Below are 16,052 nucleotides of genomic sequence, written 5' to 3' on the forward strand. Positions count from 1 at the left end.
TTTGAAAGCAAGAATACAAATATCTAGCCAGTTTCGCAACATTGCTTGTTGGGGGGGGGGGAATAAATCTGTATGTTTAGGGAGAAGACCAATGCGTTGTGGGTTCCTGTGTGGGTTCCACTGTACAATTCTATGGTTCCATACGTGCAGAACTGGTATTATGGGGTACCTGTAAAATGCAACAGGGCTGGTTCAATAGATCAAACTGCTGGAGTGGACATATACAGTATGGGGAAAGGCAATCCTGGAAGTAAACTGCTCCCTAGCTGTGACGGGCTTTATACAGTATACAGTACTAATAATGATACCTTGAGCTTGGCCTCGTAGCAAATGGGGAAGTAGCGCTGATCTTCCGCCGCAGGTGTTCTATGCTGACAGGATCTCATTCATGAAAGCAGCACGTTGTAATATACAATCCAATGCAAATTTAGCGGGGAATAAGGGTCATCGAAAGCCACGGGACTTACAGTGGTACCTCTGGTTACGTACTTAATTAGTTCCGGAGGTCCGTTCTTAACCTGAAACTGTTCTTAACCTGAAGCACCACTTTAGCTAATGGGGCCTCCTGCTGCTGCCGCGCCGCCGGAGCACGATTTCTGTTCTCATCCTGAAGCAAAGTTCTTAACCCGAGATACTATTTCTGGGTTAGCGGAGTCTGTAACCTGAAGCGTATGTAACCTGAGGTACCACTGTACTTGCAGGACCGGCGGACTTGGCGGTGGGGGTGGTTGCTGGAGCCTCGTCTGTCCTTTCACCCCCGCACCCACCGCGCACCCCTTCCTATGCCACTGGTAGCTAGGCGAGGCGGGGGGCAATGGGCGCCACACCTCAGTGCCTGCAGCGTGCCTGAGCCATGCGTCTGCGGGCGAAGTGCCCGCAAGCTCCGCGCTGGCCTCTGCCCACCGCCTCAGCCGCCCTACAGCTGAGGGGGAGGCTGCAGCGAGGCTCCACGCAGCGCGCCCTGCCTTGGCTCGCCCCCATGACAGCTCGCCCCTGGCTTCGCGCCGCCCCGGGCACCCGAGCAGCTACGCCGCTGCGCGGAGGTGCTCGTGAGATGCCGTCTCCCCGGGGCGCATGGAAAAGCCACCCGCCCCCTGAAGGAGCCCGAGTGGCAGCGCCGCCTCTCCCTGCCTGCGTCGCGAGCAGCTTCCCTTTTCCCTGGGGCAGCTTGGGTCTTCATGGAGCTGCAGCCGCCAAGCGGAAATGCGCTCCGACGGGGCGTTTCAGTCTGGTGCTGCCGACGCGAGCAGCGGGAATGAAGTGGCTTCTCTCTCTCTCTCCTCCGGAGCGGGGGGTACGGAGGAGCCGAGCGGGAGGAGCTTCTCGGGCAGGAGGGCTGGGAGGGAGCGTTGCCTGCTAAGGAGGCGAGAAACCGAGGGGAGAGAGCGAGCGAGCTTCTGAGGGCTCCCGCGGCAATTTCGGTTTCATGGGCTTGGATTTGCTGCCAGAGTACTGTCAAGGCCGGAGGCAAATAACGGGGTCGGAGGTGGGTGGGGAGGAAGGGGGGCGTGGGGTTTCCCAAATCTCCCACTACAATCCTAACCATGTTTACTCCGATGACTGCCGGGCAGGTGGGGTGAAGTCACCTTGCAGTTGTAACCATCCTCAGTCAGAAACCACCCCCATTCAGTTTGTAATGTGGCCTGCAATTGCAGCCTTGTAGAAATGATAATCTCACCACTTTAAGGGGAAACTTTATTTTATAGCAACCAATTTTTTTTTTAAGTGTTTGACGTTTCATTATGCTTTTATGTGTTGGAAGCCACCCGGAGTTGCTGGGGCAACCCAGCCAGATGGGTGGGGGTATAAATAATAAAATTATTTGACTGGAGGACAGTTACTAGACAATAAAATTATTTGATTGGAGGACAGTTACTAGACAATTATTTGACTGGAGGACAGTTTGACTTTTTAATGTAAATGGCACAATCCTTCACACATCTACTCCGAAGTGAGTCCCTCTGTGTCTTAATGGGGCTTATTCCTGAATAACTGAGCATAGAATCACAGCCTTGAACAACTGAATTCATTCTCCCCCTCCCTTTTATTGATGCATCAATAAATAATATAGCATTTAAAATAGGTCTGTTAAAACTTCATTGTGTCATCATGGGACTCTTCTGCTACTTTCCAGAATCGCGTTATCAACAGATTACATAAATGCTGCTTAAAACAGGTTCTAAACCCATGTGACATGGATAATAGCTGTTGTCACAACTGTAAGAACTTGATGGTTAGGCAACACAGTGCATGGCAGCCATAAAAAAAAATATTGGAAGCTTTGGGCTTTGTTGGACAATAGTTACTGCTTGAAGTTGAGATGTGTCTCAACAGGTTTGCTCAAAAATAACTTTCATCATTCAGCAGAGCTTGCTCTCAAGTAAATGTGCGTAGGATTGTAGCCTTATTTTTTTTAATCTTTCCTTTTTATCACACCTTTCCTAGAAAGAGCTCAAGGCATCATACGTGCCCCTCTCCACCACATTCCAAATTAAGTCACATATCCCAGCAAAGTGAGCTCCAGTTTCCAAAAGCTGAAGCTACCACATTTGTTACTAAACCTATGCAATTTCAGCCACTATTGAATGCTTAACAACACGGGGGGGGGGGTCAAGTCTTTGGTCCTCCATATGCTGCTGGAAATTGGGTAAGGCCAAACTAATCATATTAACTGGAGAGAACTGGCTGGGGTTCCCCCACCCCATCCAGGAAAGCACTGTCTGTTCATGATGAACAGTTAATTGCAAGCTATGTAAGCCATGTTATCTGCCACTTCTTTCTGTGAAATATAATATAGCTTTCAGTGCATCTTTTTGACAGCTGGTTTAATCTAGCTGTGTGGAGGACCAGTCTTGTATATTTGTGTTGAAAGATGGATTTGTTTCCACACAGATCAAGGATGTGGTTCCTCATAAGAGGGGCAGCTTTGGTCCAAGCCCTTGTTACTTCCAAAACACTTCCAAGAAGAAAATACCTGGATCCAGAAGCTGCTATGAATATTGTAAGCTATTTATCTTTTTGTGTTGTATTTGCTTTAGTTAAGGCATATTTGGCAACAAGTGCTGGATTCTACAACTATTCACTCTGCCTATGCTATCATCTATCTATCTGTCTGTCTCTCTCTCTCTCTCTCTCTCTCTCTATCTATCTATCTATCACCCGTCTATCTATCTAATTTCAAAATACTATTCCGACCATCCAAATACAAATGCTCAAGACAGCTTACAACATGTTTTCTTCTTTTTCCCCCTAAGCCAGTCCAAAAGGGTTACCAATCTGTGCTCTAGTACGGTATATTGCAATTATTCAACAAAAGGCAGAAAAGTAATTTTGTAGCCCACCGAGACCCTGAGCGATATTCAGGTGGTCAGGGGTTGGGAACCACGGCCAGCACAACAACGAAACAGCAGAAATAGGCTGGGCTACAACAGAAGGCTCATAGTTCCAGCAGGGGGAGACAGGTGCCAGGAAAGTTCTCTGCCCTTGAATATCACACTTCCCTGAAAAGCCAGAGCAAGCTGCGGAGCTCTCGCTCTTGCTGTTCTGGCTTCAGTGATAGCTGCACAGCGCCTCTTCAGCGAAGCGGGAGGAGGAACGGAAGGGGCTCCGTAAGGGCTCCCTTCCATTCCTCCTCCTGCTTCACTGGGAAGCCAGCAGAACAAGAGGTGCTGCACAGCTCTTGCTCTGCTGGCTTCAGCAATAGCTGCACAGCCTGCATTCACTCCATAAGATGCACACACATTTCCCCTTACTTTTTAGGAGGAAAAAAGTGCATCTTATTGAGCAAAAAATACGGTATATTTTTCTCACAGTCCAGCTGGGACATCAGTCCAGACCATGCTTCACTGGGCTCAGGTAGCACCTAAATCCTCAGTTATGTTAAAATAAGTTTTGTTTATAGATTTCAGCTTTAAATGGCTGATCATATTCATGAGAACAGGCTGATAAAGAGGTGCAGGACTTCTCTGACCACATATGGCACATGTCGTGGACTTGTGACAGTGAAGGATATGGATCTGTATTTCCTCTGCCCGTGAGAATTTGAGTGTTTTTGTAGAGAGGTATTGGAAATTGGCTTGTTTCTTTGAGCCATCTGGAGTTGTCTCTTCCTAAATGCGGCTTGCCATGAACCTCTTCTCTGTTTAGGATCAATTGTGGTACTGTAGGATGATCCTTACGGCTCTGGTGGCTGCAGTAGGGTTTGAAGGAGTTGGTCTTTTCTGACTCTAATTTTGTGACTTGGGCTGCAATCCTAGACATGCTTCTCTGGGAGTAAGTCCTGTTGAACTGTTTGGAATAGGCACAGAGAGATTTGTGCTGGTGGGGCTCTGTTTGCTCCACCACTTTCCCCTAGGGAAACCTGATCTTTAGAGCTGAATCAGAACAAATGGCAATCAGGTGTTCTGCAGATTGTCATTTGTTGTGATTAATAATAAAAATAATTTATTATTTATACCCCGCCCATCTGGCTGGGCTTCCCCAGCCACTCTGGGCGGCTTCCAAAACAATATTAAAATACTATAATACATCAAACATTAAAAGCTTCCCTAAACAGGGCTGCCTTCAGATGTCTTCTAAAAGTCTGGTAGTTGTTGTTCTCTTTGACATCTGGTGGGAGGGCGTTCCACAGGGAAGGTGCCACTACCGAGAAGGCCCTCTGCCTGGTTCCCTGTAACTTGGCTTCTCGCAGTGAGGGAACTGACAAAAGGCCCTCGGTGCTGGACCTCAGTGTCTGGGTAGAACGATGGGGGTGGAGACACTCCTTCAGATATACTGGACCAAGGCCGTTTAGGGCTTTAAAGGTCAGCACCAACACTTTGAATTGTGCTCGGAAACGTACTGGGAGCCAATGTAGGTCTTTCAATACCGGTGTTATATGGTCTCTGTGGCTGCTCCCAGTCAGCAGTCTAGCTGCTGCGTTCTGGATTAGTTGTAGTTTCTGGGTCACCTTCAAAAGGTAGCCCCACGTTTATAGCTAAAGAGCAGGTTTTCCGGGGGGGGGGGGCAGTGAGGCAAAGGCAAAACCACTCAGACCTGTACCTAGAAAGTGCAGGATAAACAGAAAACTTCTTTTCTGTGTACGGGACAAGACGAAGTGTGGACAAGCCCTTAGACTAAAGTCCTAAATACACTTTGAAATGGCTCTGTTTAAGATTTTTATTCCTGTATGTCAGGATTGGGTAACCTATTTAGCTCCACAGGCCAGATTCTTATTAAGATAAGTTTTATAGGCCAAAATTAAGAGCGGGGTAGGACCACGCATTTGTCAGTAACCTGATGTAACAATGAATGACTTCAAAACACTTTGCACAATGCTCTTGAAATAATTCTCTCTCTGTTTTAGTTGAAGATTCCAATGCAAACCTCTTCCTGATTCATCTGAATGAAAACTCCTTACTCATTCAGGATCTGATTTACATGGGATCCCACTCACCAGCTGGCTTATCCTTAAGTATCCCTAAGTAATGTGGGAGTCCCTAAGTAAAATAGGAGACATAGGTGAATGAGCAATATAGAAGAACACCAAAAGCTTTAATAAACCTGCTTTCAGATGGTTTTTTGTATCTTTGGGTGGTTAAAATACCAACCTTTGTTTTCCCAAAGGGAAGAAGCTAATACATTATTGCATAGCCTTAATTATAGCTTGAACATGGAAGCATCCACTGTCCTTGTTCCTGTTTGTTTGTTTTTAAAATTCAACACATCTCTTTTTCAGGGTGTGAAGACTGGGAAGTTCAAAGCCTTTGACTTGGGGTAGCAAGGAAGAAAATCTGGCTCACTACAACCAGGGAAAAATTTATCAGTAATTGCTCATGTCCCTCCCTCTGTTTACATAATAGTAAAAAATGGAAATGTATCACACAGCTACTGGTGACAAAGACTGCTGTCCAAACTTAAATGAATTTTATAATCAGGCTAAATACTAAATATTTAGTTGACTATAGAAACCTCTATAATACAGTAATGGCAATAGATGAAACCATGAACTGAACACACACAATAGAGCTACAATGTGTGAGGAACCATGCAATAATCAGAATAAAAAGAAACAGCAGATGGGATTCTCTCAATGTTCTTCAGTTAGATTTCCTGGATAACTGAAATGCAAAATGTATTTTAGCTCACAAGCCTTTTTCGGTGGACTATTCTTTTATGTAGCATCCTTTATGCATGAGCTCAGTCTATCACAAATTTGTTTTATTTTTTAATATGTGTAATTAATATCCAAATAAACAAATGCTTAAACTAAAAAAGACCTTAATCAGATCCAACTAGCTGCTTTGAGTCCAGGTCAAAAACCAGTATCTCCAGTTCATACAGGTTTGCAGCAATTTGTACTCACCTGTCAGAAACAATGTATACAACATAGATGTCATGGCTAAAAATTGGTCGCTGTTTCTTTAGTGCTTAAAAAAGCTGGGTCAGCATGAGTCAGCGGCCTGCACCAGGTTGTATATATAGAGTGAGAAATGTTAGTTTGGTGTTGAGTTGGTTGGGTTGGTTAGTGAAAGCTGGTAGTGTTGAGGTGTGTACAGTTGGTCAGTCGCTTTTGCAGAAAGATTTTAAGAATAAAAGCAGAAAGTACTCTGCAAAGATACTCTTCTTGTGGACTCTTTTATGCCGACAAGGGTCCGAGGACCAGGCTGAGGCAACAAAGGGAGGTCAGAACCTTTTTTTTTTTACAAACACTGACAGGTTATGGGCCCATTGTTTCTGAGCGTGTGCAGACTGCAAAACAACTGACAGCATCTCAGCAGGGAGCTGGTGAGTCCTGGTGGTGTATGGAGCCAGTGGCTGTGTGTTGGAGCAGTTGGTGACAAGCTGTAACTGTCTGCAGCAATGCTGGAGCGGCTAGGATCTGAGGATCAGGAAAGCACTCAGCGTCGGCTACTGGAACAGTTTGAATTGCTAAAGGACCACAGTAGGTGACTCACAGAGCGGCTACACCAGTTGCAGAGCCAGGCGGGACCTGAGGGTCAACAGAGGCAGCAGCTAGAAGCCAGTGAGCGCCAGCCAGGACCATCCAGTAGGACTCTAAAGAGAGAGTCAGGAGAGATTGCTGGAGGCCCCACAGAAGGGGCTCAGCAAGCACCAGCAGAGATGGCAGATTTCTAGTCTTCCTTAGTTATAAATATTGGGGGAGGCATCCCGTTTGAACTTCTCTCAGAGACCAACTAGCTGAGTTGGTTAATTAGAATACAGCAGTTGCTAAGGAGAGATGGACTATGGGACTGTGTTGAAACTGAGGTTTTGAGACGGGACTCTGCTGAGAAAAAACGGCTGGATGAAAGGGCTCGTGCCCAAATTATGCTGTGTTTGAGCAACTCTCAGTTGTTGCATGTAGCAAATGCCAGCACAGCGTTTGAGTGCTGGAATTTATTAAGGGCAATGCATGTCAGAGAAACTGCTGGAACTATAATTTCTCTGACCAGAAGGCTGTTCAGGACTGTTATAAAAGAAGGTGAGAGTTTGGCAACTCATCTTCAAACGCTGAAATCTCTGTTTCTTCAACTACAACAGAGAGGTAAGCATTATGAGGAGACAGACCAAACCTACATTATCCTTTCAAGTTTGCCTGAAAGTTGGTTGCCTGTGATTAACAGCATGGAGAGTATGCATCCCCAAGATCTGGCCCTTGAGTATGTGGTTGGAAGATTGACTGAAGAAGCAGAAAGAAGGTCAGATAGACAGGCTGAACTCCAAGGTTTGGACTTGGCTATGGTGGTGAGGAGGTGCTATAGATGCAACCAACCTGGGCATCTCCAACGTCAATGCAGGGTGAGGCTTCCAGGAGACGACGTGGAGCAGAGACAGCAATCAATGCAGAAACGTAAGCAGAAGGGGTTCTCTTCAGGGAAGAAGAACACACATTCCTCTCAGTTTGTGCCTGCATTCTCTCGAGAGGAGAGAAAGATACGTCAAGGAACATGGTTGCTGGACTCTGGGAGCAGCAGGATTTTCTGCAACAGTTGAGAGGACTTTAAGACCCTGGGGAAGCCAGCCGATGGAAAAGACTCAATCTATCTTGCTGATGGTCGTAGAAGCAAGATTGATGGCAGGGAACATGTTTCATGCAGTGCTTGAACACTACTCTACCAGAGACTCTGTTTGTCAGCAGTTTGGACTATTGTTTACTGTCTGTAAGCTGTTTGATTAATGCAGGGTATAGTGTTAAGTTCACGCAGGATGGTTGTCTGATAAAGAATGGAACTCAGGTATGTGGCCATGCAAAGATGGAAAATGGGTTATATGTAATGCAGGACAAGCCTGTTAAAGCAGCCCAGGTTGTTCAGGATAATTTGCCAGTTCATAAGGGGTGTGTACATGAACCGCACAGGAAACTGGGTCACGCAAATTTTCGTGTGCTTTCAGAGATGCAAAGGTGTGCAAGAACCTAAAAGTAAGGGGGAAGCAAGATGGCGTCGTCGTTAGTAGTAGCGTTGACTTGAGCTCCGCATCAGTTGATGCTGTTTTTATTATTTTTATCAGTTTTTATTAGCTTTTTATCAGTTTTTATTAGCTTTTTATCAGTTTTTATTAGCTTTTATCAGCCTCAGTATTATCTTTGTTAGTTGGCAGCTATTAATTTACAAAGCCTAGGTCAAGGGCCTGAGTTACAGAAAGTCTGGAAAGCGCCAGAGAAGGCCCTAATTAGCTCCGGCTCAGCAGGAGTGGAGATCAGACGCCCTATTGTGGGTAGACGCCGAGCTTCCTGATTTACAGCAGAAGCTGCTCTGATTTACAGCAGCTCGAATCTCTCTCTCTCTGGAAAACCAACTGCCGTTGGTCTCAGCACAGCTGAGCCTCGCTGCTTCCCCTCTCCTTCGGCGGCTGAAACTGAAGGCAAGTTCTGCTTCATTTTATCCCCTGGCACAAGCCCTATTACTTTGCTGCAGTAAACAAGCCCTATTACTTTGCTGCAGTAAACCATTCTGACTTATTAGTCATTTATAACTTCTCTGAGGGTGACGAGGGTACTGGAGACAGCCTCGGCATTTCTGCTCGCAAATATAAGGGGGAAGGCACCACAGGACAGAAGCATTAAAAGCCCTAAAGCTGAGAACTAAAGACGGAAAAGGAGCAGAAACCCTAGAGGCCCACCGAGATAAGGGACAAGCACGAATCCTTGCTTGTAAAACAACCCTCCCCGCCTTTCGAAGGTGGGGAACTGGAAGATAAACATAATCCGTCTTGTGATTGAGCCAAGTGAAGCCAAAAAACCCAGGACTAAGAGATCCCAACAAACGGCTCCCAACTACCTTTTTCCACGCTCAACATGGTCCTCACAAGAAAGAACTATATGGACCTGGGAATTGCACCAATATCACCTCAGGGGGAGAGGGAGCCCCGAAGGAAGCAAAGTAAAATCACCAATTACTTCCCCCATAAAGAAGGGAATAAGAATCCACAGCACGAGAGCACTCCAAAGGAAATTGCCCCTACTGTGCTGGATTGGTCATTACAACGCAAAGACTTACAAACTAAGCATGAAAGACCAAATTATTCCATGAGTTGGGCGCAGGAACTGGACCTAGCTGAGAACGCCTTGATAACCAATTCCCCCCTACCCCAATGACCTCGAGCACCAAAAATCAACTCAGAATCTCAGGGAAAACCAGCAAGACCCCCAGAATCTCAGGGAAAACCAGCAAGACCCTCAGCCCTCAGCAAATGCCAACAGTATAGAAGAGAGGGGTGACCAGTTACACAATCAAAGAGATCAGATACGCACAGACCTCTACAATATAAAAAACTTCCTAGCAGTAACAAATGGCCTACTCCTGACGCTTGTGGAGAATTTCAAACAAGCAAAAAGAGCCACAGATCAGACCCTGGACACAGTTGCTAGAATCCACATACCACCCAAAAAGAACTCACACAAAAGAAAACCGGAACCCAAGACGAAGAAAACTAAAAACATCAAAAACTTTAAGCCGTCTAGAAAAACCCAACATATCAGCAAAAAACAGTGGCAGAAACTCTTCAACTTATTATCATCACCTCCTATAGCCACAAAAAAATCAAAGCTCAAGGCACCAAAGAGATCAACAAGGGAGACTCGTCAAAGACCAAACCCCTCCCCATATGTGAAAATAATTCCCCAAGAACATTCCAAGAAATAAGCCCCCCCACGGCTGTTCTCCCCCTATGTTCGCCCAGCCTGACAAAAGCAACCAAACCACAGCTGAATGCTCCTGTCTTGAACCCACCTAGGACCCCAGTAGCAACTGCAAACAGAAGTAAGTCGGGGATCTCCAATACAGACGGGAACCCGCGGGAACTCCAAGCCCCCAGCAGAAAGAAAGAATGGATCCTGGTCCTAAGCCCGGAAAAGATGGTATTCACGAACTATCCAAAACCACTGGGTCCTCGCACAGGGACAGACCGCGTGAGGCACCTGCTGACTATTATAAACAACATTCTACCTGGGGCAGTTAAAGCAACCGACATAGACAGTATAGACTACCTATATCAAGATGGTCATTCAGTCCGTGCCCTGATCACTTTCACAGATCATAATCTGGTCAACTTCATCTTTAGAACAAGAAATCTATTTTTAAAGAAAGGAATAGATTTATTAAGAATCTTTGAAAACAGAGCTCCGCTAACTTCCCTACTGGCGGTCAAGGGGGAAGGGAGACCAGGAACAGAGGAACAAAATGATAGAGTGCATATGCAACAAAACCAGCAAAACCAGAGCCTAGTGCACCAGCAGGAAAACATAGCCCCCACTGAGACTCAACTTCATTTGAACGACAGAGAGGACTTTTTTTCCATAGAAGAACATGCCCTAATAAATCGGTTCTGGTCACTGCAGATGCCAGCCCAAAAGGAAATCTTGGTTAGACTGGACACCCTGAGAAGCAGACTGACCAAAAAGGAGACCCATGTTGAGACTACGGAAGGCTCACACACACAGCCTATATCCCCCAAGTGCCTAGTGGACAAGAGGACGGTGGGAGGCGCCTTTAAATGTGTAGATTCGGAAGACCAATCGCAGCCCCCGCTGGTGTATGGTAAGGCAAAACTAAAACAGACTGTCACACCTCCGAGTACCTGGTTCAACTATCTAAAACTCTCCCCAAATGAAATAGCTACTCCCCCAAGACCAAAACACCCCCTTAAGTCCCCAAGAGTTATGGATAATCATTCCCTTATGCAGCAGATGCCTATTGACAAACTTAATGGGAGTGTTTTTTTAGATGTAAAGGGGTCACTGGACACCGTGGACCCAACAAATCTACACCATGGAGGGACAAAGAATTAAAGCTGCTGTCCTGGAACATTGCAGGATGGCGCGCTAAGAAAAACAATCAACAACTTGCAATGTTTCTTAAGCGATTTGATATCATCCTCCTGCAGGAGACCTGGCACAGCGACCCCATTCTGTTTAATAGGTATTCTAGTCACTCCCTATTTGCTACTCCATCTGCGAGGGGAGGTAGGCCTAGTGGAGGTTTAGCTAGCCTTATCTCCACAGAGCTTGAACATTCCTTAAAAGCCCACCCAAACTGCAATTCACTAGCCACGGCAGTCCTACTCAAATTTAAGAGAGATGCACTGGTAGTGGTCAATGTCTATCTGCCCCCCTGCCAAAAGAAATCTATAGTGAAAGCTAACTGGGCAGAGTTAGAGGCATTCCTAGAGTCCACAGAATCTTCCTACCCTTCTACACCGATTATAATTGGGGGGGATTTCAACGCCCGTATGGGAATTGATGATAACAATCTTTACAGCCAATATAATCAGATTCAGGAAAGTCCAACTGAAGCAGGCGTTTCACGACTTTCTAAAGATAATAAATGCAACTTCTCGGGGCTATGTCTAGCCCAGGTCGCAAAAAGAAGGGAGCTGATGATATTAAACGGTAGTAACGAAGAGGATCGCCCAGGGGAGTATACCCATTTTTCAAAAATGGGAGGAAGTGTGATAGACTATATACTGATATCAAGATTCGCCTATAACTCTGTGTCGAAGTTTCAAGTGGGACACAACACCGAAAGCGACCACCTCCCACTAATTTTAGCACTCAATGGCCCATCGTTCAACAAACCCACGGCTAACCTTTACTACACCCCCATCGTTAATCTGGGATCACTGGCCCCCAGAAGAATTAAATGGACCCCCATGCTCAATACAGAGCTAACTTATCTCCTCCATTCGGAAGACGTGAAGACCATCTACTCAGCCATTGTATCAGCTAATACCGGGGAAAAGGCCATGGACTCGTTCAATGAGTTATTAGCAAGACTAAAGACCTTCATAACAACTGAGATACTTAATTCTGTTACAAAGCGGGCAAAGGATCAAGAGAGATGGTTTGATTTGGAGTGTAGACAAGCAAGGAAATGTCTGAGATCAACCTATCGGAATTATAGAAACACCGGAGCACCCTCGCTATTTATGGCTTACATCTATTTAAGACGAAATTACAAACAGCTATTAAAGGTAAAAAAACAAAAAGCTGAGAGATTGGCCTGGTGTAATTTAGTGAAGGCCTCGAATGAGAAAGACTCAACCTCCTTCTGGCGTACCATTATGGGCCTCCTGGGCCAGGAGCGGATTGGTCCCACATGTACTGTAGAACCCCAGGAGTGGATGAAATATTTTCAAACCTTCTTCTATGACGACAAAGCTCAGCACAATGATCCAAGTGCCTACCCCGAGAATTTACCATATTGGCCTCCTGTCTCCATAGAGGAGGTGGGGAAACTAATTGCCCAACTGAAAAACAACAAAGCCCCGGGCATAGACCACATTCCAGCAGAGCTCATGAAGAACAATATCAGTTGGTGGGCTCCTATAATGGCGTCAATATTTACATACATCGATTCAACAGGCATAATACCTGGTTGCTGGACAGAGGCAGTAATTATTCCAATCTATAAAAAGGGCCCAATGGCAGATCCAGCGAGCTATAGACCCATTAGCCTCCTTACTATCCCCAGCAAACTGTATGCCAAACACCTCCACATCAAACTAATTGACTGGATGGAAACTGAGGCAGTTCTGGCAGAGGAGCAAGCCGGCTTCAGACAGGGCAGAACAACAATAGACCATTGCTTCGTATTAGCACACCTCATTGACAAATACGTCAATAAAACACGTGGGATTCTATACGCAGCATTTATTGACCTGAAGGCGGCCTTTGACTCGATCTCACGAGTCAAACTTTGGGCTAAACTCAATGCTACCAACATTGACAAAAGATTACTTTTCTTGATAAAAAGCTATATAAAGACTCCACGTTATATGTAAGAACCTCAGTAAATGGGCAACTAATTGGCCCTGTACCAGCCACCAAAGGAGTCAAGCAGGGCTGTATTTTAGCCCCGGCCCTATTCTACTTATATATAAATGACATGGTCAAATACCTAACATCCCCGGAGTTTCATGCCCCCAAATTGGCCGAAAAATCAATTTCAGCGCTCCTCTATGCGGACGATGCGGTTCTCTTATCACGAACTAAAGTAGGCCTCAAAAGGCTACTAAGAGAATTCTCAGCCTACTGCAGGAGAGATCAACTGGTGGTTAATCACCAAAAAACCAAAGTCATGGTCTTTGCTAGGAGACACAGATATCACAGATGGGAGATGGACAATCAGCCAATAGAACAGGTCAAAATTTTCAAATACCTTGGAGTAGTTTTCCAGTCAACAGGGGCCTGGGAGGCCCATCATAAATATGCTAGGGGAAAAGCATCTCAAAGTGCCAAAATACTGTCTCGCTTTTACTTTACGAAGGGGGGCAGACATATTCCAGCAGCTCTGGAGGTCTTTCAAGCAAAACCCTTGGCGCAATTACTCTACGGGGCCCAAATCTGGACAGGAAATCATTGCCGCACACTTGAAACGGTCCAGTCTAAATTTTTAAGACAGATTCTAGCCGTTCCACCATGTGTAGCAAATGCGGCCCTACGGCTGGAGACTGGCCTCCTCTCCGTCAAAACCCGGACCTGGCTAAGAACATTCAACTATTGGCTTTGCTTAGACTTAAACCCATCTGGACTACTACCTCTAGTAGCACGAGATGCTCATAGAAGTCGGTGGTCCAAAGTAGTGCATCAAAAACTACTTACATGTGGCCTCCAAGCACAGCATCTCCTGAAAATGGGTCTACCCAAGGCAAAAACCGTTATTGACCAGCGCATGAAGGATATTGAGCAACAGAATAATCTGGCCTATATTAAGAAATTTAGTGCTTGGTACACTTATCTGCCCCCCCTCCCACTTTGATTTTTGGGCACCTTATTTGTCTACCTTAACTATTCCAAAACTTAGGCGGGCCTTTACACTGGCCAGACTAAATATGTTACCATCAGCTGTTCTTGAAGGTAGATATCAAAAAATTTCATTCGAGAACCGGCTCTGCCCCTGTGGAGCTGGTTACGTAGAGACCGTGTCACACGTTCTCTTGTCCTGCTCCCTATATGAAATGAAATGAAATGAAATTTCATTTATTACGGCCATAGGCCCATACAGGTAAAAACAACACATAAATAACAGCTTGTGCCGTAGGGGAAAAAAAGCAATCGCTAAAACACCACTATAACAATAAAATACTATAAAATGGAAAGGCATACTACGCCTTAATTAGCTTGTAGTGCTCCTTGGCGTCGCTTTTGGGAAAGGACAGCAACTAGGAACCTAGCCACCTTCAGGGTCGTGTGGGTATCCTTGTCCTGCAAGATTTGGGCAAGGTGGAATTTTGGTGGGGTACCCTCTAGTTTCTGTATGATTGATCCCAACAAATTTGCCCGTGGCACATTAAACAAGGGGCAAGTGAACATAATGTGCTGGAGCGACTCCAGCGTCACCTTATCACATTCGCACACGGCGGGGGCTTGGCCCTTTGAGAACCTATGTCTCAGGACATTGGAGGGAAAAACGTTAAACCTCGCTTTGGTGAAGGCCAGTCTATGGGCAACAGTCGAAAGGGAGGAGAGGTATGATGGAACGCAGTAAGTTAAAGTGATACCAATGTTCTGGGGCGAACAAACACCTCCCCCCAGCGTATAATTTCGCTGTAAATCGATGTCATCCAGTCTTTGGCGGATCAGTCTTTGAGCAGTGATTTGGTCTAGTTTTAGGGAATCTGAGGGAGAGATTCCATAACTCAGGAGTTTGGCATGAATTCTACTAGTCCAAAGGCTAGAGAATTCGTCTCGCCATAAGCATTGGACAAGGTAATGGTTTGGTAATCTATGCCACAATGATAACCAGTAATTGAAGACTTGCTTCCACAGGCAAGCCTGCTCCCTATATAAAGATCTCAGGGACGAGACCATCACGCCGCTACTATCTGCCATCCCGGGCCGCTCTTGTGAAGCCAAATTGTTCTCACTCCTAGCCGACCAGAACAGCTCGACAACAGAGAAGATTGCCAAATTTATCGAGAGAGCAATGAGACTGAGAGCTGCTATCTGAATGACATCAGTGCCGTCACCTGGATTCCTCGCCTAGGATCTTATTATTATTATCATTACCCCTGCCAAGTTTTAAGTACTGAGATTATTTTATGATTTTTGTTTTTGTCTGTCCTTTGATGCTATGGCCTGTTGGCTATGCAAATAAAGTCTATTCTATTCTAACCTAAAAGTAAATAGCTGTAACTGTTTCCTAGATTGCAATATATGCAAAATGGTCAAATCTAAGAGGAAGCCTGTGGCTTCTAAAAGTTACAGAGTATCTAAAGAGGTTTTTGAACTTGTCCATTGTGATGTGATAGGCCCTTTTCCACAGAAGACTGAAGGGGGCGTCATATATGCTTTTCTGGTAATAGATGATAAATCACGTTTTAGTTGGTTGTTTTTGTTAAAGCAGAAATCAGAGTGTTTCCCCACATTCAGAGAATGGGTTGCCCAAGCTGAAAAGCTCTTCGCTCCCCCTGTTGTGCAGTTGCAAACAGATAGGGGCAGAGAATTTCTGAACAAACAATTTGGGGCATGGTTGTGACGTAAGGGGATCACTCACTGTTTGACTAATCCTTATAGCCCTGCTGAAAATGGTCTGTGTGAAAGACATGGGGCTGTAATACAGTGGATGCAGGAT

The 16,052-nt window shown here is 45.5% G+C and overlaps 1 protein-coding gene across 4 annotated transcripts in view; it reads left to right on the forward strand.

The window, feature by feature from the left end:
- Positions 1-1,044: 1,044 nt before the first annotated feature.
- Positions 1,045-16,052, forward strand: part of LOC310762769 (putative lysosomal acid lipase/cholesteryl ester hydrolase) — a 43,377-nt gene continuing 28,369 nt past the window's right edge. The window contains exons 1-3 of one of the 4 annotated variants that reach the window (XR_014548159.1): positions 1,448-1,467; positions 2,893-3,001; positions 5,717-6,055. Coding sequence is in view for 1 of the 4 variants with exons in the window: in XM_083614275.1 (XP_083470401.1) it covers positions 1,427-1,467; positions 2,893-3,001 (150 nt within the window). In the remaining 3 variants the exon portion in view is untranslated. Of the gene's footprint in view, positions 1,468-2,687; positions 3,002-5,716; positions 6,056-16,052 lie in introns of those variants that run through there. The other 3 variants (XM_083614275.1, XR_014548161.1, XR_014548160.1) reach the window with 3 other exon arrangements.

This window comes from Podarcis filfolensis, assembly GCF_964270895.1.
Source record: "Podarcis filfolensis genome assembly, chromosome: 5".
Classification (NCBI taxonomy): Eukaryota; Metazoa; Chordata; class Lepidosauria; order Squamata; family Lacertidae; genus Podarcis; species Podarcis filfolensis.